The sequence below is a fragment of the Aristolochia californica genome, unplaced genomic scaffold (genome assembly GCF_029961685.1).
Source record: "Aristolochia californica isolate CCGP_79_NKW_82.1479 unplaced genomic scaffold, dmAriCali1.0.hap1 SCAF_6, whole genome shotgun sequence".
In the NCBI taxonomy this organism is placed as follows: Eukaryota; Viridiplantae; Streptophyta; class Magnoliopsida; order Piperales; family Aristolochiaceae; genus Aristolochia; species Aristolochia californica.
In genome coordinates this window covers 4,900,001-4,925,583 of record NW_027182257.1, presented here as the reverse complement: position 1 = coordinate 4,925,583, position 25,583 = coordinate 4,900,001, and the positions used below count along the sequence as shown (strand labels likewise).

General features: G+C 39.2%; 1 protein-coding gene across 2 annotated transcripts; it reads left to right on the top strand.

The window, feature by feature from the left end:
* Nucleotides 1-3,814: 3,814 nt before the first annotated feature.
* Nucleotides 3,815-8,766, top strand: LOC137934870 (protein ORANGE-GREEN, chloroplastic-like). Of its 2 annotated transcripts, XM_068779427.1 has the most exons (9): nucleotides 3,815-4,367; nucleotides 4,757-4,871; nucleotides 5,008-5,124; nucleotides 5,225-5,311; nucleotides 5,756-5,832; nucleotides 6,454-6,581; nucleotides 7,741-7,877; nucleotides 7,963-8,061; nucleotides 8,165-8,766. In XM_068779427.1, exons 1-8 carry the CDS (start codon nucleotides 4,171-4,173, stop codon nucleotides 8,038-8,040), a joined length of 936 nt encoding a protein of 311 aa, XP_068635528.1. In that variant the 5' UTR covers nucleotides 3,815-4,170; the 3' UTR covers nucleotides 8,041-8,061; nucleotides 8,165-8,766. The 2 variants fall into 2 exon arrangements, with proteins under 2 accessions (XP_068635528.1, XP_068635527.1); XM_068779426.1 differs by having other exon boundaries at nucleotides 7,963-8,766.
* The last annotated feature ends 16,817 nt before the right edge of the window (nucleotides 8,767-25,583 follow it).

Here is a 25,583-nt window from a genome sequence, read left to right as displayed (position 1 = left end):
GTTGATGTTTGTGTTTTGTGGTTGCCTTTTGGCTTAATCAAACCGCACCCATTATAAAGAAAAATCCTTATTTTTTGTGGCACTAATTTAAGAATGCTCAGTAATGCACCCCAAGCATTTCTTTATGTCTTAATAATCTTTTGAAGTATCGTGAGTGTCCATTAAAGACTGATGCTTTCCACCACACAACTCAGAGAAGAGAGAGGCAAAGAGGAAAATGACACAGTGCAAATCCGATGGGACTCTCTGATTTAAAACTATTCTTCACGTCACTTCTGAAGCTATAAAGGGGGCGACCCGGCCTTATCTTTCTCTCCATCACAAATGTGACTGAGAATTCAAACTCGTCCGCTTATGAATTAGGATTAATTGGAGGCCACAGTTCGTTGCCATCACCAATGAAACATTTCTAAGAATCTAGGGTTGGCAATGGGTCAGGTGGGTTTGGAGACAGGAAGATCCACATACAATTCATTGAAGATTAAGTTTTGAGATGTTGACCTACATATTATCAGATCAGATCCGATCGGATTAGGTTAATTAACGATTTTTATTTACGAATCTTGCAAATCGATTTAAGTTCGAAATCCACATGTGATTTGTTTGTATACGAAATCAGATCTGGTGTGGATTGGAGTAGATCGTATTGCGGATTAGAATAATTTTTTATATTTTTTAATTTATTTGTAATTGACAAACATATTTAAACTAAATCTAAAATATTAGTTTATAATGCGTATATAAATAATGAGGGAGACTGAAGAAGAATATATATGGTATATGTATATTCAAAATTTTGATATAGAAGAGTAAAAATATGATAATCTGATATAACCATAAACACTTAATATTTTATTAGCTTCAAGTAAATTTTATTAATTACAACAAAATCATTAAATTGATCAATATCAAAAGTAGTTTAAAAATATTTTTAAATATGAACATCCATGAGAGAACAACACATATATTTAAAAACTAATAATTCAAAAAATAATAAAATATATTACATATTTACTATATGCTCTATAACATGTTTTTCATCATTGATAGAAAAAATTGGAAAAAAAGGAGATAAGTCCATGCATAGGTGTCGAGCACTTTCATAAAGAAGATGAAGACGTGAAGAACAAAGGCTAAAAGCAGTCGAACACATGCGGAGGAGTTGACCCCCTTGGTTGAAAAATGGAGAACAAAAGTTAAAAGGGGGTCGACCACTATAAACAATGAGTTGTAAATTTTAAAAAGAGTCGACTAAAATAATTTACTTTAAGTAAACCTTGGGAGGGGTGATACGTTTACTATTAAAATTATGAACTTTTAGTTCTTTTTCCACAGTTCTTTTCCCTCATACATATATGCAATTAAGATTTTATAATGGTTCATAATCACTATTTCAAATCGTTACTCCACTCTCAATAAGCTCCCATGGAATTAAAGTATCCAGTAAGTATGACCAAATGAAACCTTGAGACTTTTTATATATATATTTGTGTCTTTATCACTGTCTTGTGAATGACAGCTATTACCCACTTATCACCCATTTTTACCTTTAAGAGTCGGTCCCCGGGTTTGACACCGTGATGGAGGAGCTAATTACTACATCTATGTTATTTGCTTCAAGTTGGGATCAATGTCATTACCTCCAAGTTTGAGGGCGAGAAGTAGAAGAAGAAGTACAAGAAAAAAGTATTTTATTCCATATGTTGTGGTAAGTTTTATGTGACCAAAATATTCAAGACAATATTTTGCATCTATGAAGAATTGTATTTGTCAAGAAATTTTTTTAACAAAGGAAAATTGAAGACCAAGAATCCTTTTCATTGCAAGTTAAAGTTATAAACTCCACCTTGAGGGGGAGTGTTGAAGAGCAAATATGGAAAGAGTTACATGACTCTCACAATAAGAAGTCTTACATAACCACAATTATTATGGAAAGAAGTCTCACAAAAGAGTTTCAGTTTAAAGATATTTTAGTTATGCTAGTCTTCTATTTATATTGAGTTATTTAATTATGCTAGGACTTATCTTTAAGTTTTAAAATTTTGGTGTAATTGGGACTAAGGTAGTTTAATTGTAATTGGACTCTACTGCTTTCCTCTATTATAAATAGGGGTTCTTGTACTATGATTACATAAAGTCAATAAGGTTTTGCTCTTTTTCATAAATTCAACAAGAATAAATCGAGGTCCAATCCTGTCTACTCCAACAACTCTTTTAAGGATCAAATCATTCAAATCCCATGTCTTTTATATCCTATAGGGATTGACTCTATTTAGTAGAGGTCAAATCCTTCCAGTTGAGCCGCTTTAGTCTAAGTCAAATCCTTTTCATGTAATCAATTCCCATGCACATATTTTTCTTATAGGGGTTGACTCTTTAAATAAATCAAAACTTCACTATAACTTGGGTTTGACCCTTTGTTGCTTGTAATTGACTGTATAAGCTTGACTCCTTCACAATGGGGTTGATTCCTTCTAGCAATTTTCCTTAAACTTGATTTAAAAATCAGGATCAGTTTAGTTCAGAGTATTCGATTCCAAGTTAGTGTACTTGACTCCATATGAGTATGGATTCAACTCAACTTCTTCTCAACGATTGCTTATAACAACTTTTCAAATTTGTTTTGTTGTCTTTTAAATTTGATGGTTGAGGGCTTCGTTTTTTTCATGTACTCGACTCCTTTCATGTAGACTCAACTCTATATGACATTTTTTAATTTGAAAATATTTTTTTTCACACTTATGAGTGAATTCATCAATTGTCTATATTTGTTATCATCAAAATTTGGGTACTTAGAGAGGTCTTTGAACTTCTTCTTTTTCATCGACTCCTTCAATAGGAGAGTTGAAGACTCCATCACACTAAAAGGAGTTGACCATTTGAACTAGAGATAGTGATAAAAGAAGTCAACCCGTCAAAATAATGAGTTTTGAAATGAAATGAGTCAACCCCTTTGAAAAGGTAGAAGCAACAGAGGTAGAAAACGAAATGAACCGCTTTAAATAGTAAGTTTGCAATAGAGAATTGGCTTTTTGAGCAAGCAGAAGAGCTACTAAGACAAAAAAGAAAACTACATACATCTCACTTATCGCTTTCTACAAAATTCAAATTTACATTATGTCAAGTCCAAATTCGGAAGCTGTTTGTCTCTAAAATGTTTATAAGTGTCCCACCACTACATTTAGTAATAAGAATGAGATTTAAAGAAAATATGGAGACCCTTACATTTTTATAAACCAATCAAGACTTGAATAAGTTAATGATAATTATTGAAATCCCTTTGTGGGTCTAGGTGACAATATGTTCTAAATGTTGGACACTTGTTGTACCTTGGACCCCTTAAGTATGCTATTGTATATGTTGTTTGACCTTTTTTATTTTGAGGTACAAAATACCTTGGAAGTAGACATAACAATCCTTTGAGGGGGTTGTGAACCACTATAATTATTTTTATTGATATTTAAAACTGTTTGAATCTGGTTAGAAAATTCATAACAGCCATTAAATTTTCAAACTCGGTAACTTATTTCCAGAGCTGGAGAAGAGATTTTAAAAGCTTAATTGGAACCCGATCCACACCCACCTAGACTTTGGACTTTGGATATCCAAAGAACAGAGGTGGAGCCTGTCTTCTGCCTTCTGGCTCTTCCCCATCGTGTGAATAATTCTGAACCATTATTTAGTTCGAGGAGAAAAGCAGGATTGTCCTTGACGCGGCCACAGAAATCCTCTATTAAATAAGTAAAAGCCTAAGATACCCATGACACCTCTTTGTCCAAAATCGAAACGAATGATGACAAAATGCAATGGCGGTAGTGAAATGCTGAGAGACGCCAGTAACGAAACGAAGTGGGGCTGCGGAAATAAATAAGGAAAACCAAACAACACCGCAGAAGATACCTGAGAGACGCCATTAACGAAACAAAGTGGAACCGGGAATCCACCGGCGAAGGAAATCACAGGAGTATTTCTCACGGAAATCAGAATTTGAGCTCTACTCTTCTCTTCCGGTCTGGACTCTGGAGTTGGGTGTCAGAGTTTTGCAGTACTCTCGTCCCTGTTACTTTCCAGTTCCCGCCATCGCCTTTTTTCATTTGGTATAAGTAGCAGAGTGCCCGAGTCGGTGCGTCTTCCAGTTCGGTCAGTGGGTTGGAAACTTTGGGGTCCACTATGATCTGCTCCGGTCGGATTCTGACGTTGTGTAGTTCTCCGACGCCTCGTGTTCATTACTGTTTCTCGAATCCCAACGCGAGATTACCACAGGGGCCCCTTAAATCCATTTTGAAATGGAGATGCATGGCGACTGAATCGGATTCATCTTCCTTTGCTCCGCCTATTGATTCGGATGCTACTGAAAGAAATGCTGGGTAATCTCGATCGCATCTTTTCACGTCTTTTTCTTGTCATAATTAGCTTTGCCTGTTTTCATCGACCACCTTTCTGTCTCTCCTGATTCCGCTCTCTATGTAAGATGGGTCTTGATATATTTCGGTTTTTTCTGTTGCTGTTATTTTGCCTTTTAATTACTTTGTGTCTTTCTGAATTTTTCGCGAGACCCATGCGTTCTGTGGGGCTATCTCTCCAATTGGATTTCCGAAGACCGACTTACGTTACCTTCTGACTCTGAATTGGGTGTTCATCAGCTTTTTTAATGCCTTACCATGTGACGATTGCTGTATATGCTGAGATTTAGTTGATCTCCTGAGTCACCTAATATTTGACGTCCTTTTAATCGGGGATTTTTCTATAAACGCAGATTTTGCATTATAGAAGGACCCGAAACAGTGCAAGATTTTGCTAAAATGCAGTTGCAAGAAATTCAAGACAACATTCGAAGTCGGCGCAATAAGATTTTCCTGCACATGGAGGAGGTAAAATTTCATAAAATCTCTATATCGAGATTTATTTTTGGTCGGCAACTGTAGAGATGAATATGAACGAATCTAAGGTAGACTTTTTTTAGAAGGTCTACTATGTTTGATACGCTTTATTGTGGAACTGCTGCAGGTCCGAAGACTAAGGATACAACAAAGAATAAAAAGTGCTGAACTGGGAATTCTTAGTGAAGAGCATGAAAACGAACTCCCTGATTTTCCATCTTTTATACCATTTTTACCTCCTTTGGTACGCCTTGTTTTTTTTTTTTTTTTTTTTTTTGCATAATCTTCATTCTTTGAATTTTTTATCTTCTTGATCCTAATTTGTTTTAAATATTTTTAAACAGAGTCCAGGAAATCTTAAGCAGTATTATGCCGTTTGCTTCAGTCTGATTGCAGGCATTATGCTCTTTGGTGGCCTTCTTGCTCCGACAGTAAGTTTTGCTTTGATGCTATATTTTCCTATGATGGTTTCTTTTGTTTTATATTTTTGAAAGTCCAACTACTTTTTATCTTCTGAGGACTGGTACCTTAAGTGAAACATTTCACACTGATGCGGTTTATTACCTACTGATTCTTTACCTGAAAACTTGTATTATGCTCATTAATTAAATGTTGCTTTAATGTTTTTTTTTATTCAATTACTGGTTGCCCTTCAAGCATACTTGGGTGCTCATCATAATAGAGCCTAGATGATCCTTAGTGAAATTTGAAAGCTGGACCTACTCAATGAAAAACGTTTTGATGAGGCTACTAAAATATCAATAAAAAATTGCATGGTGTATCTAGTAAAATACATGCTTAGAGAGTGTCAATGTTACTGATTTTTTCTCTAGTCTTCTTACATGTTATTAACCTTTTTGTTTCTGATCATTCAGCTGGAGCTTAAGTTGGGCTTGGGAGGCACATCATATGAAGACTTCATTCGTAATATGCATCTACCAATGCAATTAAGGTATGCCCCTTAAAATACTATATTATGAATATGTAAGAAGCCCTTATTGAGAAATTGAGAGCCACTGTCAACCAAACCTGCAGTGGTACCACATCACAGTGCCCTAGATGATCTTTCTCAAGGAGGATAAGGTGCTCTTATTGTTGTTTTCCTTTATTTTCTTAATTGGTCCTTAGCTGCAAAAGGTGCTGCAGTGTATGATGGAGCCTGTCTATTTGTACAAAGTTTATTTTGAGTGTATAACTTTAGTACATTTTACTCTCTGCTTGATTTGTCCTGAACTTCCCTTGTTGGCTTGGTAAATACTCGAGAGCTGAACTCTTTGAGTGTTGTGGTTTAACTTTGTTTATGCCTGCTATAATAATCTTGTTAAACGTTTTTTTCCATATGGACTGAATCTGTTGTTCTCATTATTGGACATCTGGTTTATCTTAGTTCAGTGCCAAAAATCTCTTATATGTGCCTTTCACACAATCCATTAAAACGATTCATTCCTCCTACAACTTTTTTACCGGTCACCAGTGCCTAGAAGTAGTGTGCATATATTTCTATGTCAACATTTTGAAACATTCCATCCTTCTTGGCATGTCTAAATACTTCCTGCTTCTTCAAAATCTGCAGTCAGGTTGATCCAATTGTGGCATCTTTTGCGGGAGGAGCAGTGGGTGTCATTTCAGCTCTAATGGTGGTTGAAATCAACAATGTCAAGCTGCAAGAACATAAGAGGTGCAAGTACTGTCTTGGAACTGGTAATCTTTCTATACTCTACCCTTTGGTGAATTTTAGGCATGGAAATGTCATGCTGCAATCAATTGTCTCTCATTGTCACTTCTAGAACCTATGACTTGAGCCATATATGAGATATTTATGTTGCATGGCCTGTATTTACTATCTCCAATGAGTCTTCCATGCGTTTTTTGTTCTTAGGCATATGATCATGATGCAAGGCTATCAAAACACAGTGCAGGGATTTTCCTCGCCAATAGTACTGGGGTTTGTGACAACTTAAGAGTGCTGGATAATGGTCCTACAGTTATTATCTTAGTAGGTTATTGCACTGTCTTGAGAAGCCTCCAACCTTTTAATGGGGTCTTAGTATGCAGGATTTTTTCCTTGGTCGGATTTTTGTCTGACACTTGGCACATTACATCTTTTGATTTTCCTCATTGTTTTTGTATAATGTGATTTTCTTTTGTGGGTCTTAGATATAAGTTCACTTTCAAGTTGCTCAAGATTATTGAAGCCTCCCCATTAGTATATCAGTATGCATCATTTATATAGTCCTTTATCTTAGACTGGGGGCATGTTAAGAAGGATCTTATGTATATGGATAGCTTGCAAACTAAGTGTTAATAGGAAAAAAATCTTGTGGTTTTTAGTTGGGAAAAACCTTTTAACTTTGGCTAGTCATTTTGGAATAGACCTGGATCTAACTATAACATGGTATCAGAGCAGAACATCTGTTTTGTCGGGCCTAGTTTATATGTTGTTTGTTGTTCACATCTCTGGTCGACTGTCCATTTGTATGATCTTAGACATGAGGGAAGCTGTCAGTGGAAAAATCTTGTAGTTGTTGGTTGAGAAAAGGCCTCCCAATGTCAGCAAGTCATTACAAGAATCCAACTTTAATGCCAAGTTTCAGTCTAGACAGTGATTCCATGTAACCTTTTACTACCTCTCTTCCTATTGTTGCTCCTGAGATTCCATTTTACTGCAATATAGGGTTAATCAATCACTAAATGAAAAACATATGATGCTGTTATTGGCTATTTTGTATGTGATGCTTTTTGCAGCCAATTTGGCTTTCAATTATATTATGTTTCTTTGGGGTCATGGTATCGTTTGCAAGTGTTTTATGGTCTGAGATATCTAGTGCCCCTATTTCATTCCACTGATCTGTTGGTGCAGGATACCTTGCCTGTGCTCGCTGTTCAAGCACAGGATCACTTATTCTCATTGAGCCAGTGGCTACTAGTAATGGTGATGACAAACCTTTATCAGCACCCAAAACAGAAAGATGTTCAAACTGTTCAGGCACAGGAAAGGTAGAAAACAGTGCACTTTTATACAATGCCAATCGTGTTGTCCTTCTCCACCTGTAATGCTCATACTAATCCAACTGCATTGCAGGTCATGTGTCCAACGTGCTTGTGTACAGGGATGGCCATGGCAAGCGAACATGACCCCCGCATTGATCCCTTTGACTAGAGGTGTTTTTGTCATTGTAAGGTGAGCTGATACATGTCCTAAAGCTTGCACCTTCAATATGATTCAACAATATATTCTGTACATAGGCAACAATCAACCTGGGCATGGGGTTCGTTCTCCGCAGAAAATCTTGAAAGAAGCATCACATCTACAATAGGTAATATAATTCCTAGTAGCTGCCTCTAATAAAATAGTCAAAGAGTTGGTACTAAAAGCATCAGCATCAAGATGGGAATTTTGATGAGCTTACATAGCGGGAAGTTCCAGAGTCTCTGGTTGGGAAAGTTTGAAGTCTTGCAGCATAATAAAACTTTGAAAATCATGCTTTTCAGAGGCATTGAAGCGCAACCCATATCTCAGAGATGATATACTAGGTGATATGAGGTGATATACCGTAGGTAACTCAGTGATGTTTATACTGCTTCATGGTGAACCTCTCTATGTTGCAGTATTTGGGGATCTTTATGATACCAGTGGCAGAGCACTTGAAACTGGAGGTAGAGTCACATCTGATATTGGTCTAGTTGCAATGCGATGTATGTTGTACCATATATGCCTATTCAAACCAAGTTCAAACTTTGAGATGGGCTCATTAACTGAGCTGACACTGCATCTTACACAGCTCAGTCAACTGCCCTTGAGCTTGCTCAAAATCCCTTTTAGTCACAGACTCACACCTCAACTTTTTATGAAATAAATTTGTTTTAAATCATTCTTTTTTTTTCTTGGAGGTGTTTCTTTTAACAGGGAAAAAAACAAGAGAGCTCAAGCGGCAAATAACATTAAAACGGGAGGAAAGAGCAGAGATAACAAATATTAACGAATGGAAAGATAGGAACATTAAAGATTTTTTGGTATTTTTGTTTTCAAGACTGGATTGTAAGCAGAGGTCATTCAACCAGGTTCAAGGAATTGAAAGTTCTTTGAAATAGGTATACAAGGTAGAGAGTTGCAGAGCTTTTTAGAGCATAAATCGTGTATATGACATGCAAAGATTGTTTTATCTCTTTCTGTCTGATTCCATTCTTATCAGTCTTATGTCGGTTCAAATTTTAATGGAGTTTTTACTATTTTCTCTATTTTTATTCTTGTAGCAATCTTCATATCTAGAAGGAGAGTTGGTTGCTTATCCTACTTGTTTGGTCTCTTACATGCTCTTCCATCAATTTGTGGTGTTTAAGTAATCAATTTTTTCCCTTTTTCTTTTCGTTGTCTTCTTTTTCCTCTTCCTCTTCAATTGTTCTTCTTTTGGTGGTTAATAGGGGCTCTAGTGTCCTGCATGCATTTGATCTTTCAACGTTGAAGGGAGTTGGTTTAGTGGTAGGAGACTTCAGGTGTGTGGAACCATTGTGAGTTTTAGTTTTCACAACCACCCTTGGGAGGAGTCAGAGGGGGTGACAACTAAAGAGGGGATGGTTCTGGTGGAAGTGGAGAAGAACGTAGAGCAAAAGAAGGGGGAAGTGAAGATATCACTTTGAGTGTTGCCTCGACTTATTAAAAAAAGATAAAAAATTGAATGGAGGTTGTGGTGAAGTAAAATATCACTTTGGGGAAGTTGTTTAAAAAAAAACTTAAAAAATTCTTTAATCAAATGATCATATTCACTTCCGAATAGATCGTATTTAAACTAAATAAATGATATATGGATACTATTATTCTAACTTAAAATGTTATCTAAACTTGTTTTTCAAAAATATCATTTCTTGATGCAAGTTTCATTACCTTGCTTTAATTTATTATAATAAGAGTATAAACTTTATATATGATTGGTAGTCGGATTGAACTAACAGGTTGAAACAGGCTCAACCAGACTCGATCCCCTATTTAGGGTGTACAAGAGGAAAAATTAAGGAACAAAAAACACCTGATTGTACCAACTAGGTTTACCAATTTAACAAGAAAACTTGTTGATCTGACTTGGTCAATTGGGTCAGCCTTTCCCACATTCACTAGTTGTGATGGCTAGCAAGGTCCCCAAAGAAGAGGTAAAGAGGGTCGACAACCTGGTTCCCCAACAAGTCAACTCAATTTTTGAAAGGAATAGGTCAGCACAGCAATCAGACTTGCCCCCTCTATTCTAGGTCAGTCTCCTCTAACTTGCCCCACCAAATATTTGTTAGCGAGAGTTGTATCCCGATAAATTAGAGGATTCTGATTTATGTCCAAGAGAAATAAGAGGAAGATTTCCTTTGATTTATCCTCTGAGAGATTACGGGATAGAATCCTGTAATCTATGTATTCTCTTTGTGGATTGTATAAATATGTACATCGAAGTGTGTAAAGTTGAGTTTTGAATATATGAAAGAAAGTTTTTTTCCCGGTGAAATTTATCATGGTATCAGAGCGGGTTACTTCTTTTGGCAACGACACTGATGTGCTCCGGTCCTGTGACGGAGGGAAGACTCTGTTCCTCGACTGTAGACCCATCTCCCGAATCGAAAATAGTGGGAAGTAATCCTCTCCAAAAATGGCAGAAAACAGAGCGACAGTCACAACAACCACTGACTCTGGCCGAACCTCCGACGTGTGGAACGACTTTGTGGAGACGACGGAAGCCTTTCCGTCCTGTGAGGTTCAGAGGAGCTCTTGCGTAGGGGAACTCCCGTCTGGCGCAATCTTTCCGTCCATGCGGTTCAAGGGATCTCTTGTGCAAGGGAACTCCCGCTCGACACTGCTCAGAGGTCGTCATCGGGGACGATTGCAATGTGTAGATTGAGAAAATCTCTGTATGGTATGAAACAATCTCTTCGTACTTGGTTTGACAAATTTAGCCAAGCACTGTTACCGGTTGGATTCCACCGATGCTCAGTAGATCACTCCATATTTATTAAAGACACCCCGAAGGGAAAGTACTGCTAGCAGTCTATGTAGATGATGTTGTCTTGACCGACAGTGATTCCGATTGCATTCAAGGGGCCAAAAATAAGATATGTAAAAAGTTCAAGACAAAAGACCTTGGACTACTTAAAAACTTTTCGAGTATTGAGGTGTTACAGTCCAAACATGTAAACTATCTCACAGGAAATATGTTCTTGATCTACTGGAAGAGACATAAATGATGGGGTGTAGACCAGTAGATACCCCCATGGATTCAAATACTTAGTTATCTGTAGGCTTTGGAGAAGATATGGATATCGAAAAATATCGAAGACTGCTGGGGAAACTTATTTGCCTCTATGTTAAAAGACCAGATTTAGCATATGCACTAAGTGTAGTAAGTCAATACATGCACAAACCATAACTTACTCATTGACAAGCTTTGGAAAGAATATTACGATATTTGAAAGGAGCTCCAAGAAGAGGGATTCTCTATAAAAACCTTGGTCACTTCAACAAAGAAGGGTTTTTGGATGCAGATTGGGCCGGATCCCCGGATGATAAAAAATCCACCTCTGGGTACTATACAATGGTTGAAGGAAACTTGGTTACATGCAGAAACAAGAAGTAGAATGTAGTTACAAGGTCCAATGTAGAAGCAAAATACAAGTCTATGACACACAAAATCAGTGAGCTCCTATAGATCAAATATCTTCTTACTGAATTAGGATTGATAACCAAGCGGTAATCCATATCACTTCAAATCCGGTGTTCCATGAAAGAACAAAACACATTGTGGTGGACTGCCACTTTATACGAGGAAAATTCCAAACCCACATATTATTCCTCAGACATATCACATCACAAGGACAAGCTGTAGACATCCTCACTAAAGCCTGTCACTCACAAAATCCTATCCACCATTTGCAACAAGGTGGTCATTTATGATGTTTTCTCACCCCCATCTTGAGGGGGAGTGACAAAAGATGGGCTCAAGCTCACACAAGTATGGAGAAGGTCCACACGTCCAAGAGAGGTGGCATGATGGTGTAATTAGTCAAGGAAAAACATCTTGTAAAGACGGCACAAGGGTGTAATTAGTCAAGGAAAAACATGTCTATTTATGTCTTTTCTTATGTAAAACTTGTAGCCCTAAGTGGTACGAACCACGTCAATACGTAACAAAACCCGATACCAAGTCTGGAAATCGACCCTAAAATCTTTCAAGTTTGATGGAAACCACAACCCGTTGTTGTTTAGCAAAACAAGAACCTTGGTATGGTGAAGACGCCAAAAATGGGTATGGAAAATCCGTTTGATAAATCAGTTCGAACGCCACAAGGAAACCTTGATAAGTTTGAAAAGTTTCTTCAAGAACTCAAAAAGAATAACTCATAATATGAATAAACATCAAAACTCCATTGCATAATCTCAACATCTGCCTTAAATAGACGAAATGACAATGAAAATTTTGAATTTTAAAATTCCTAAAAGTCCTAGGAAAGATTCCTAAAATCACGCCTAAAAATCCTAGGAAGGGATCATATTTTGACTCAAGATTTCCTTCCTCCTAAATACGTTTATAATGGATCTAAAATTCAGAATTTAAACTAAAACTTAAAATTAAAATAGGATTACAAAGAAATTAAATCTTGATAAGATCTTCTAAGCTTCCTGAATCTTGAAAACGTAATCTTGACTTGATTCTTTGCTGGACAACATGTCTGCATCAGCTTAGAAACCCCCTTGCATGTGTATCCTAGAATGGACATGCAAGTTGGCCCTGCAATGGCTCAATAGACGTGTATGGCTGATTGGCTCTCTTCCGGATCAACTTTGATGAGTAAAACCAGCCTTTGTTCACCCTTAGTGAACACACTCTCTTCTTGTTGTAGAACTCTCCAGACTAAGTTATTTAGCATGTCTTTGAATTGTTTAGCTTGAGCCCTCGTCATCGGACTAACTGAAACTTGAATTGGTTCATGAGTATTCCGTGCAGCCTTGATGTCCTCATCATTCATCCCCTCTTGAGAAGGATTTGTCCTCAAATCATCACGTACATCAAAAGGACTCAAATCAGTAACATTGAAAGTAGCACTAACATTGTACTCACCAGGTAAGTTAAGTTTATAAACATTGTCATTGATCCGTTCTAGCACTTGAAAAGGACCATCTCCTTGGGGCAACATGTTATGGTCCTTGACCATAGACCTCGTTACTCGACAAGAAGTAGGATCGTCAAGGGGATTCGGGAAGGGATATGTTCAAACTAATTTCCCTGGTCGACCTTTCTTTACCGAGAATGGTTAGAAGGGAGGAGAATTCGTGACGTGAAGAGAGGAAGCCAGGCTCGTTGAAGGGAGACCTGAACCTTGGGTTTGTTGAAGAGAATGCCGATCCTAGGTTCCTTAAAGGAGAACGCTGATCCTGTTTGAATGAAATTTGACTTGTCTTTCTCCATTCCTTCCGTCCTCTTAAGCTAAACACGCTAAGGACCAATTACAAGTTTTTACACTATTGCCATTGCTGGCTTACACATGAGCTGAAATAAATTAACATATAAGTCCTAAGTTACTTGAGTGATCTTTTCTGAGTCACCCACTCAATCGCGTTGCCTTTGGATGACTCGTTCGACTATTGAGTCCATAACACAACAACTTATAATGCCTGTGTGCCGGAAATATTTCTTTCCTCATGTGTAACCACACCCAATCATCGGCCTCAAAAACTAGCTTGTGACGTCCCTTGTTAGCTTGCTTGATGTATTGTTCGGTTCTCCTCTATGTGTTGAGTCGTGCCCTCTTATGGAGTTGCTTCACAAATTCTGTCTTCTTCTTACCATTTAAGTTCACATGCTCGGAAACAAGTAAAGGTGATAAATCTAAAGGAGCTAAATGATTAAAACCATAAAAAATTTCAAACGGTGAGAACTTAGTAGCAGAATAAATGGTACGATTATAAGCAAACTCAACATTTGGTAAACAATCCTCCCAAGTCTTAATGTTCTTACTAATGACAACCCTCAACCAAGTGGATAAAGTCCTATTAACTAATTTTGTTTGACCCTTGGTTTGAGGATGACAAGTAGTAGAAAATAAAAGTTTCGTTCCTAGTTTTTCCCATAATGTCTTCCAAAAGTAACTCAAGAACTTAACATCCCGATTTGACATGATTGTTCTAGGCATACCATGTAACTTCACAATCTCCCTAAAGAACAAATCTGCAACATGAGAAGTATCGTCAGTCTTATGACAAGGAATAAAATGAGCCATCTTAGAAAACCAATCTACAACCACAAAGATTGAGTCCCTTCCACGCCTACTCCTAGGTAAACCCCAAACAAAGTCCATCGAAATAAAATGACAAGGAATAAAATGAGCCATCTTAGAAAACCAATCTACAACCACAAAGATTGAGTCCCTTCCACGCCTACTTCTAGGTAAACCCCAAACAAAGTCCATCGAAATATCAATCCAAGGTGAACTAGGAATAGATAGAGGTGTGTAAAGACTATTCGGCTGAACCCTCGATTTAGCTTGCCTACAAGTGACACATCTACCACAAATTCTCTCAACATCTCGTTTCATGTGTGGCCAATAGAAGTGATCCTGCAAAATAGCTAGGGTTTTAGCTACTCTAAAGTGTCCCATTAACCCCCACCACGGGATTCCCGAACTAGCAAGTCTGTCATTGAACAATTAGGCATACACAACTTATTATCTCTAAACAAAAAAAAAAACCTCATGCCTATAGAACTTACCTCTGCAGATTTTTTATAAGCACTATAAACTTCCCCAAAAATCATCATGATAAAGTTCCTTAATGTACTCAAAACCAAGGAATTTAGCATCATGAGTAAAGATTAAAGTATATTTGTGTGAAAGTGCATCCGCAACCACATTTTCCTTACCTTGTTTATACCAAATAACATAAGGAAAAGTTTCAATGAATACAACCCATCGAGCATGTCTCTTGTTCAACTTGTGTTGACCTTTCAAATGTTTCAAGAATTCATGATCCGTACGAATCACAAACAACGCCTATACCTGCACTAGAAGCATCACATTCAATTTCAAACATTTTAGAAAAGTTAGGTAAAACAAGTAAAGCAGTGTGAGTAAGCTTGTGTTTAATAAGCTGAAATGCCTTCTTTTGTTCTTCACCCCATTTGAACGCAACATTCATCCTGATAACTTCGGTAAGCGGTGCAAAGATGGTGCTAAAATCTTTCACAAACCTCCTATAAAAACTAGCAAACTGTTAGGATCTGCCCTTGCCATGGATCGTGTCACCCTTCTTTCTCCTATTTCCTCCAGAATTGCTATTAACTAGGATAAGAGTTTTCTATGCTTCGAACGTGCAATGGTATGGAAACGATTGAGCCTTGAAGGAGGCTCGACCTAGACCTCAGAAAGGGAGAATCCGACCTCTACTCTAATTTTGATTTCAATGCTTGTCTTTTCATTCAAACCCCTTCTCCCATATAAAGAGGATTAGGGATGCAAATAACCAGCCCAAATCGAGGGGCACAAGGTTCACGAGAATTAAAATTAAACCAACATAGCACCTAAAAGGAAATTACATAAATTAATTCCTACGTCTGTTTATTATCCGAGATGCTATGGAGTCCATAACATCACCCCCCTTTTGGAGAATGAGCTTGTCCTCAAGCTCAAAAGTGGGATAGAGAGCCTTAAAAGACGCCAAGGGCTCCCATGTAGTGTCAAGTGGGTCAGTGTCAGCCCACTGCACTAAAATCTCCTAGTCGCCCTGAACTCGGCGAGCCTGCAACACCTTGGTTGGAGTGGATTGCGCACGTCCTTCCTGAATTGGTGGCAAAGGTGTGTGGATTAATGGAGAATCGTCGCTAAATGCCTTCAACTAAGAGACGTGAAAAACATCATGTAGCCTTGCATCTGGTGGAAGCTGCAAATGGTAGGCGACCGTGCCAATGCGTTCCAGGACTTGGAATGGGCCATAGAACTTGGGGGACAATTTGTGACATTGGGAGGCCGTAAGGGAGAGCTACTGGTAATGTTGAAGACGAAGCCACACATAATCCCCCCGGAGAAAAGACCAAGTCTACCATAGTTGGCTTTCATTGTCAGCTGAGCAACCTCTAAATGAAAGCGTACCTGGCTGAGTAGTGCATCACGTTCCGATAAAGCCTGGTCATGAGTTACCACCTTAGAAGAGCCAGGTTCATAGGATAAGAGCCGAGGAGGATCTCTGCCATAGACGACCTTGAAAGGAGTGGTGCCAAGTGCGGTGTGGTTGGACGTGTTATAACAGAACTCCGCCCATGTCAGCCACCTGACCCAACTTTTAGGCGAATCGCCGACAAAACAACGGAGGTACATTTCAATGGTGCAGTTGACTACCTCTGTTTGGTCATCGGTCTGTGGGTGGTAGGCTGAGGAGAAGGCCAACTTCGTCCCGTGCAGCTTGAAGAGTTCCTTCCAGAAAGTACTCAACGACATCTCGGTCATTGGTAATGGACGCAGGCACCTGATGTAATCTGACAATATGATCCATGAAGAGTTGGGCGACGTGAGCTAATGTATAAGGGTGCGCCAGGGCCAAGAAGTGTGCATATTTGGAGAAGCAATCGACTACCACAAAAATAATTGATTTGCCCGAAGATGGGGGAAGTCCATCAATAAAGTCCATGGATATATCGGGCCATACTAGTGAAGGTAACTGAAGGGGTTGGAGCAACCCTGTTGGACTTAAGGACTCGGCTTTGTTCCGCTGACAAATCTAGCAAAATAAATCTGGGTTGACTGATAGCGTGTAGCTTAGGCTCAGGTAGGTCCCTGCAGGACAATGCATCTGCCCCAACGTTGAGGTGGCCAAGTTTATACTCAACCTTAAAATCAAATCCCATCAATTTGCTCAACCAATGCTGCTATGGGGATGTGGTGAGACACTGCTCGAGTAAGTACTTTAAACTGCAATGATCGGTCCGGATAATAAAGGGGCGCCCCCAGAGATAGGGCCTCCAGTGCTAAATGACTTTGGCTAAGCCGATTAGTTCCCTTTCATAGGCAGCTAATTTGTGGTGATGTTGGCCGAGCTGCCTGCTAAAATAAGTTATGGGGTGGCTGTGCTGTTGTAAGACCGCGCCAATACCCCCTCCAGATGCATCACATTCAATAACAAACAATTCATAAAAATTGGGCAGCTAAAGTACCGGTGCGGATGATAAAGTTGTCTTCAAATTTTCAAAAGACAAAGTTATTGCCTCTGACCAAATAAAAGCATTGCACTTAAGGAGATTATTGAGAGGAGTTGCAAGTTGACCGTAATTACGAATGAATTTCCTGTAGTAACCTGCTAGTCCCAAGAATCCCCGTAACGCTGAGACTGATGTGGGAGTAGACCAGTCGACCACTACTTGAATTTTGCTATGGTCTACCTTCACGCCAGATGCTGAGATAAACGTGGCCCAGATATGCTACCTGACGTTCCCATGGAACATTTGGATTGGTTGAGAACCAAATGATGGGAGCGTAAGATAGTGAACAACTGGCGTTGATGTTGAAGGTGCTCGTCCCAGTGCTAACTATAAACCAGGATACCATAAAAAAAAACAAGAATAAACTTCCTTAAGATCGAACGAAATACCTCATTCATGAGGGCTTGGAAAGTGGAGGGTGCGTTGGAGAGACCAAATGGCATGACTAAAAACTCAAAATGCCCATGGTGCGTCCAAAATGTTGTCTTCTCCACTCCTGATTTCAAATCCAGTTTGGTGAATAAGTTGGCGCCCTGGAATTCATCTAATAGTTCACCAACCACTGGAATGGGAAATTTATCTTTAATGGTATGAGCATTGAGCTCTCTGTAGTCAACACAAAACCTCCATGATTTATCATGCTTCTTGACGAGTAACACTGGTGAGGAAAATGGAGACCTGCTGGGCTGAATAATCCCTTGGGCGAGCATAGTCTGGCACTGGCTCTCAATTTCATCTTTCTGTAAGTGTGGTTAGCGGTAAGGGCGAACCACTACCGGTTCAGTACCCAATTTCAACTAGATAAGATGATCACAATGGCGTATAGGCGGAAGTGCAGTAGGGGCCTGAAATAAGTCACCAAATTCTGTAAGTGAAGCATTTAACTTACAGGTATCTGCGTCCTGGACTTGAATTTCTTGAAGAGTTCTTGGCTTGGGAGCATGTGTGCCATGAAGTGTAATCTGATGCTGGTCGGCCGTAAATGTCATGGTGAGCGCCTTGAAATCCCACAAGATGGGTCTCAACATCTGGAGCCATTTAATGCCCAGGACCAAGTCAAACCCAGCTAGGGGAATGACCAGAAAATCTGCTACAAATGAATGCTCTTCAATACAAAAGTCTGTTGCGGGAGAAATGCCTGCACTTGAAAATTTTGCCCCATTGGCCACTGAGACTGAAATGCCTGTGTTATTTTTAATCAGCAATCCAAGCTGTTGTGCGGCTGGCTCACTAATGAAATTGTGAGTGTTGCCTGAATCTACTATAGCCAATAATTGCAGATGTTGTAAACCCGCATGGACTTGCATCGTGTTGGAGTTGTGCATGTCAGTCATAGCATGGAGGGATATGGCTGGTTCATCCTGTTCGGCCTCAACACTGTCTTCCAACGGTGGATCTTCCTCTGTGTCATCCAATACCTCCAACCAGAATAAACGTTTGCATTGGTGACCCTAGACATATTGTTTATCACAGTTAAAACACAGCCCCTTGGCTCGGCGTTGTTCCATCTTAGGTCTAGATAGGCGATGAATGTATTGGGCTGGAGGCGTGGTAGGAGAATTGTCACCACGTGGTGCTGAATTTTGCCCAGAGCGTGGAGTCCCTGAATAGGATGAGGGGGCAATGGTGGGCACCCTGCTTGGCCAAGAGGGTCTTCTGACCGAGACTCCTTGAGTACACTCTGTTTGGCATCTATAGTCCCGACGAGGTTCATTGCATGGACCAGATCTTGAGGGTCATGCAATTCTACTTCCAGACGCAAGGCCTCCATTAACCCGGCAGTAAATAAGTTCACATATTGCGAAGGACTCACAAATCAACTGGCATGGGCCAGGCATTCCTGAAATTGTTTATGATACTATTCAATCGTCCCGGTCTGTTTCAAATTCACCAGATCCCCCAAATGGTTGCTACGAGCAGGGGGGCCAAACCTCAACATGCAATATTCTTTAAATAAATCCCAATCAAGAACATGGTGCTCCGAATTAATTTGGTGATACTATAGGAGCGCTTCATCAAACATATGGAATGCAGCTAAATGGACGCGGTCCTCATTATGCATTCTTTGATTGTAAAAGAGCTGGTCACACTGGTGTAACCAGATCAAAGGATTCGTAGACCCATCATAGGTAGGAAAATCCAGCTTGGCATACCTGGGAACCGTATTGTGGCCTGGTCCGTGAGGTCCCATGGTTGTGGGAGGTTGGTGGCGCAGTTGTCGTGGGGGTGGGTGGGGAGGGAGGTGCTCGGCCGGAATTGTGGAATTGCCCGGCGGTGTAGGACCGCGAGCAAAGCCTTCCTCCACTCGTCGGAGTAGGTGTTGGAGAGTATCATTAATGGCGGAAATTGCAGAATCAGTGTGTCGTCGATTTCCCTCCACGGTATGTTGGAATTCCTCCTCGACGTGACCCAAATCAATCTGGGAAGAGGAATCCCCAAGGGTGGTCCTGTTTGATACCAAGATGTTAGGATCTGCCCTTGCCATGGATCGTGTCACCCTTCTTTCTCCTATTTCCTCCAGAATTTCTATTGACAAGGATAAGAGTTTTCTATTCTTCGAATGGGCAATGGTATGGAAACGATTGAGCCTTGAAGGAGGCTCGACCTAGACCTCAGAAAGGGAGAATCCGACCTCTACTCTAATTTTGATTTCAATGCTTGCCTTTTCATTCAAACCCTTCTCCTATATAAAGAGGATTAGGGACACAAATAACCAGCCCAAATCGAGGGGCACAAGGTTCACGAGAATTACAATTAAACCAACATAACACCTAAAAAGAAATTACATAAATTAATTCCTACATCTATTTATTATCCAAGATGCTTTGGAGTCCATAACACAAGCCCATGAAAACTTCTAACATTATCTACACTGGAAGGGGTCGGCCACTCTCAGATGGCTTTGATCTTCTCTTCATCTACCTCAATACCTTTAGTACTCACAACAAAACCTAAAAAAACAAACTTATCGGTGCATAAATTACACTTTTTGAGGTTAGCATATAACTTGTCCTTTCTAAGCACATCCAAAACCGAATGCAAATGTGAGACATGATCATGCAAATTCTTGCTATAAATTAGAATATCATCAAAATAAACAACAACGAATTTACCAATGAAAGCACGCAAAACATGATTCATTAAGCGCATGAAAGTACTTGGTGCATTAGTTAATCCAAACGGCATAACTAAACACTCATACAATCCATATTTAGTTTTAAACAATGTTTTCCATTCATCTCCTTTCATTCATATTTGCTGATACTCACTCTTAAGATCGATTTTTGAAAACACACAAGAACCATGTAGCTCATCTAACATATCATCTAAGAGAGGGATAGGGTGTCGATACTTTACCGTTATGTTGTTGATGGCTCTGCAATCAACACACCCTCCATGTCCCATCCTTTTTAGGCACTAGAATCACAGGAACTGCACATGGACTCATGTTTGCCCTCTCGTGCCCTTTCTCCATCAATTCTTCAATTTGCCTTTGAAGCTTCTTCGTCTCCTTCGTGTTGCTCCTATATGCTGGTCGGTTTGGAATTGATGCACCATGAATGAAATCGATTTGATGTTCAATCCCTCGAATAGGTGGTAACCCATTTGGTACATCCTCGGGAAACAAATCCTCGAACTTCTGCAAGAGAGACAACAACATTAGGTAGAAAAGCGTCAAGTGGGTTAGTGTTTAAAAGAACCTCCTTGTACATGAGTACAATCATTAGCCGTTTTGAAATCAACACTCGCTTAACCTCACTTGTTTTTGCATAGAAATTTCTTTGTTTTCTCTCTGTTTTTACCTCACCAGATTAGACATTGCTCTCTTTTTTTCCCTCTTTGGCCATGTGTTTCTCTTTCCCCTCACTCTCACTATGCACAGTCTCGCTTTTTTTTCACTCTCATTCTTTTGCTCTCTCAAGTTCTTTTGATCTCTCGGTTTCTTTTGTTCACTCAATTTTTGCAACGTCACTTGATCCTCATAGACTTGTTTTGGTGTCATCAGAACCAGAGTGATTGTCCGCTGATTGCATGTGAATGAGTACTTGTTGGTGAAGCCGTCATGTTGCACACGTCCGTCAAATTGCCATGGTCTTCCTAAGAGGAGATGTCCTACTTGCATTGGTACCACATCACACAATACCTCATCCTCATATTTACCGATTCAAAACGATACAACAACCTACTTCGTAACCCTTACTTCGCCACTATCATTCAACCATTGCAGCTTGTAAGGACATGGGTGCTTAAGTGTTGTGCCATAGCTTTTCAACCATGGAAGTACTAGCAATATTAGTGCAAATACCGCCATCGATAACAACACTACATAGTTTGTCTTTTACGTGGCAGCGAGTGTGAAAAATATTTTCCCATTTTACTTCTTCTTCCTCTCCTTTAGCTTGCAAGTTTAAGGCTCATCATGCGACTAGTCCAAACATCTCACCATGATCAGCCCCAAAGTCCTCATCACCTATGGGGTCGTCCTCCAATGGTGGCATGTCATCTAGATCAGCTTCGTCTTCGGAATCAATTTCACCATTTTACCGGATCACCATAACTCTCTTGTTTGGACATTGGCTAACTATGTGTCCTCTCCCCTAACATTTGAAACATTTAATCTCACTAGAACAAGTCAAAATATGGGCTGATTTACCTTGAGAAGTAGTGGTAGTGGTGGTTGTCTTGGGCTCGGGTTTGGCCTTGAAGGTAGACATATTTTCTTCTTTCTTTATATAGATTGACCTCCAAGGTGTTGCACTCGAATTCTATGAGGTTGGTCTTGGCCGTGTACCACCCCTCTTGAGTTGCCTCTCAACTTGATGTCCATATGCACCAAATCCTCCAATTCCACATAATGGTGAATCTCGATTGTGTTAGCAATCTTTCGGTTTAAACCATTTAAAATCTGGCCACTGTCGCCTCCTGATCCTCCTCCACATTAGCTCTAATCATAGCTATCTCCATCTCTTTATAATACTCATCAACTCTCCAGTTACCTTGATGGAGACCTTGCAGCTTGAGGTATAGATCTCGGTAGTAGTGACTTGGTACAAATCCTCGTCTCATCACTCTCTTCCTCTCATCCCAATTTTCAATAGGACATTCTCCATTCCACCTCCTATTGATGCACAACTGGTCCCACCACACAATAACATAATTAGTAAATTTAATTACATCGAGTTTTACCTTATTTAATTCAAAGTAGTTGTGACAATTGAAAACCAACCCCATCTTCTTTTCCCATTAGAGGTATGCTTCAGGATTACTTTTTTCTTGAAACGTAGGAATTTTCATCTTGATACTACCCAAGTTGTTATCTACCTGGTTCCTAGTTTCTCTATCCCGGCCATATCTCCTATGGCTGCCCACTGACATCCTATAAGACTCCTCCTCTAAATCGTCACCTTCAAATTCATCCATATCCTCAACTTCCCTTCGGTGCAACCTCTTCCTCCTTGGGGTGTTCAGAATAAATGATGGTTGTCCCTGTTGTGTTCCCTCTTCTACCCTATCCAACCTTCCATGTATATCTTCTAACTCCGACCTCATCATCTGTCTCATCTCCCCCATCAATGCTTGCATTTGTAGATTTAGAACAACGGGTGATGGAATCTCTTCGTTTATGTTTTTCTCTTGATTATACGACATGATTTGAAATATGCAAACAAGGCTAGAACAATATGAAAAAAACAAAAAAATAAATAAAAGGACCTCACCTCACTCCCTCACGTGTTTCACTCAAAAAATAATTCACTCAAATCTACTCGTGTTTCACTCAATTTAATTTGGCTTTTACCTTCTAATACGTTCACACACTCTGCCTTTTTCCACTTGTATTCTTCTTGTAGTTCTTTCAAAACTAATCAAATAATAATAAGAAGGATTCAAGCAGCAAATCAAGACGAGAAACAAACCAAACGAATCAAATTTTGTCACAGATTCTAATGATTTTTGACACTCAAACGTGGGGTTTTGGCAAAAGGGAATCTATAACATGAGAAACAAGATTAAAACAAAACCATTGTAAGAATGGTTCCCAGACTTTTTTTTTTTTTTCTGGATCCTCTTCTTTTTCTTTTGCCTTATTTTCTTTTCTTTTTGTTGATGTCACAGTAACGATTAGCAAGGAAAATGAAACAAGAGAATCGGATTTTTAGAAAACCTAGAACCCTAATTCACGTTTCTAGGGTTCTTAAACATAGGGGAATCAAACACTAACATCAAGAAAAGGATAGAAAGCAAGACTCAATCAAGAACGAAGAATCGAAATCAAGATTCAACCAAGAACGACGAAAAGGCAACAATTTGGCCAATAATTTTTTTTTGTTGGCCGAATTGAAAACCTAAACCTAAAATGCATGACTTTAGCAAGGAAGAAAAATAAACAAGAAAAGGATAGGCAAACCTGATGAATCAAAGCTCTGATACCAACTGATACGAACCACGTCAACACGTGACGAAACCCGATACCCAATTTGGAAATCAACCCCAAGATCTTTCAAGTTTGATGAAAACCACGACCCGTTGTTTAGCAAAGCAAGAACTTTGGTATGGTGAAGACGCCACAAACGGGTTTGGAAAATCCGTTTGATGAGTCAGTTTGAATGCCACAAGGAAACCTTGATAAGTTTGAAAAGTTTCTTCAAGAACTCAAGAAGAATAACTCACAATATGAATAACACATCAAAACTCCATTGCATAATCTCAACGCCTTAAATAACTGAAATTACAATGAAAATTTTGAATTTTAAAATTCCTAAAAATCCTAGGAAAGATTCCTAAAATCACGCCTAAAAATCCTAGGATGGGATTAGATTTTGACTCAAAATTTCCTTCCTCCTAAATACGTTTATAATGGAACTAAAATTCAAAATTTAAATTGAAACTTAAAACTAAAATAGGATTACAAAGAAATCAAATCTTGATCAAATCTTCTAAGTTTTCTGAAACTTGAAAATGTAATCTTGACTTGATTCTTTGCTGGACAACACATCCTCATCAGCTTGGAAACCCCCTTGCACGTGTATCCCGGAATGGACATGCAAGTTGGCCATGCAATGGCTCAATGGACGTGTATGGCTGATTGGCTCTCTTCTGGATCAACTTTGATGAGTAAAACCAACCTTTGTTCACCCTCAATAGTGAACACACTCTCTTCTTGTTGTTGAACTCTCCGAACTAAGTTATTCAGCGTTTCTTTGAATTGTTTAGCTTGAACCCTTGTCACCGGACCAACTTGAACTTGAATTGGTTTGTGAGTATTCCGTGCATCTTTGATGTCCTTATCACTAAGGGCATTATAGACATTGTAATATCCTCTAAAAAACTATAAATAGAGGCCCTTGGCTTGGGGTAGAGCGTCAAGTCGTTCTCCCCTTCTCTCAATTCATCTCTAAGCTCTATCTCTCTTTCTCCTCTTTGGCCGAGCTCCTCTCTTGTTCTTTCTTCTTCTCTTTGTCTTTCATCACCTTGTTCGAGGTTCTAATCATGGGGTCCTAAATTCAACAAAACTTCAATCGGCATATAATTCTGCCTCCAACTGGTTAAACTATTTCGAGATATAAATCGGATCCCATGATCTTAAACAACAATGCATCAACAACAACTATCGACACCAATCACGGGAAGATTATGGGAACAACAACAATTCTTTCAGAAAAGAAAAAAATGCCAACGAGCAAGTGCTATATAACATCATGCATGAAGTACCACAAGGGAATTATACTAGCATTACAACCAACGAGCAATTCCGGATTTCCAAAATGATATTACGGTTGACTGGCTATAAGGAAGGCAAAGCTAGGGCTAGATGAAGCAGACACCAGTCGGATGACAACAAATAAGGAATAAAAAAATAACAACTTCCTAGATGAAGCAGAGAACCGACGGCTCAGGATGGAAATGCAATTCTTCTAGAAATAAATGATAGACAACGCTGCTTTGATTGAGCTGAATCAATCAACAACGATCACGTATAATCAGCAGTAATGCACGGATTGCAGTGTCAACATCAAAGATGATTGGTAATGGCAGCGAGCAGAGTAATGGCAGCAAGTCGGCTGGACAGAGTAAGTTAGCAAAGCAGTTCGACTTTCGAAGGCACCAATCGAATAAGGAACAACAAGCGATTGCAAACTGATGCAAGAAGAAGGCACGATAATCAATTGGTGAGTGACGATTAAAGCCAAAAACAAAGAAGGATACTTTTGCGCCCCGATATAGGGACTATTGGAACTTCAGCGTCACCCATGACTTCCTCTCTTTTGTTATTGCTTCTTTCTTATCTTGTCTAATATGACCCACAACAAGAAGCTGCAGAACCTAGATAAGAAGAAAAGGCCTCTGGGATTCTTTTCAACAAAAAAAAAAAAAGTACCAAAAAAAAAGGTCTATAGAAAGCCCTTATGTGTAAATACTTTGCCTTCAAAATCGATAGGATGGACAACTAGGAAAGACAAGAAGCATTCTAGACCAGATAATTATGGCC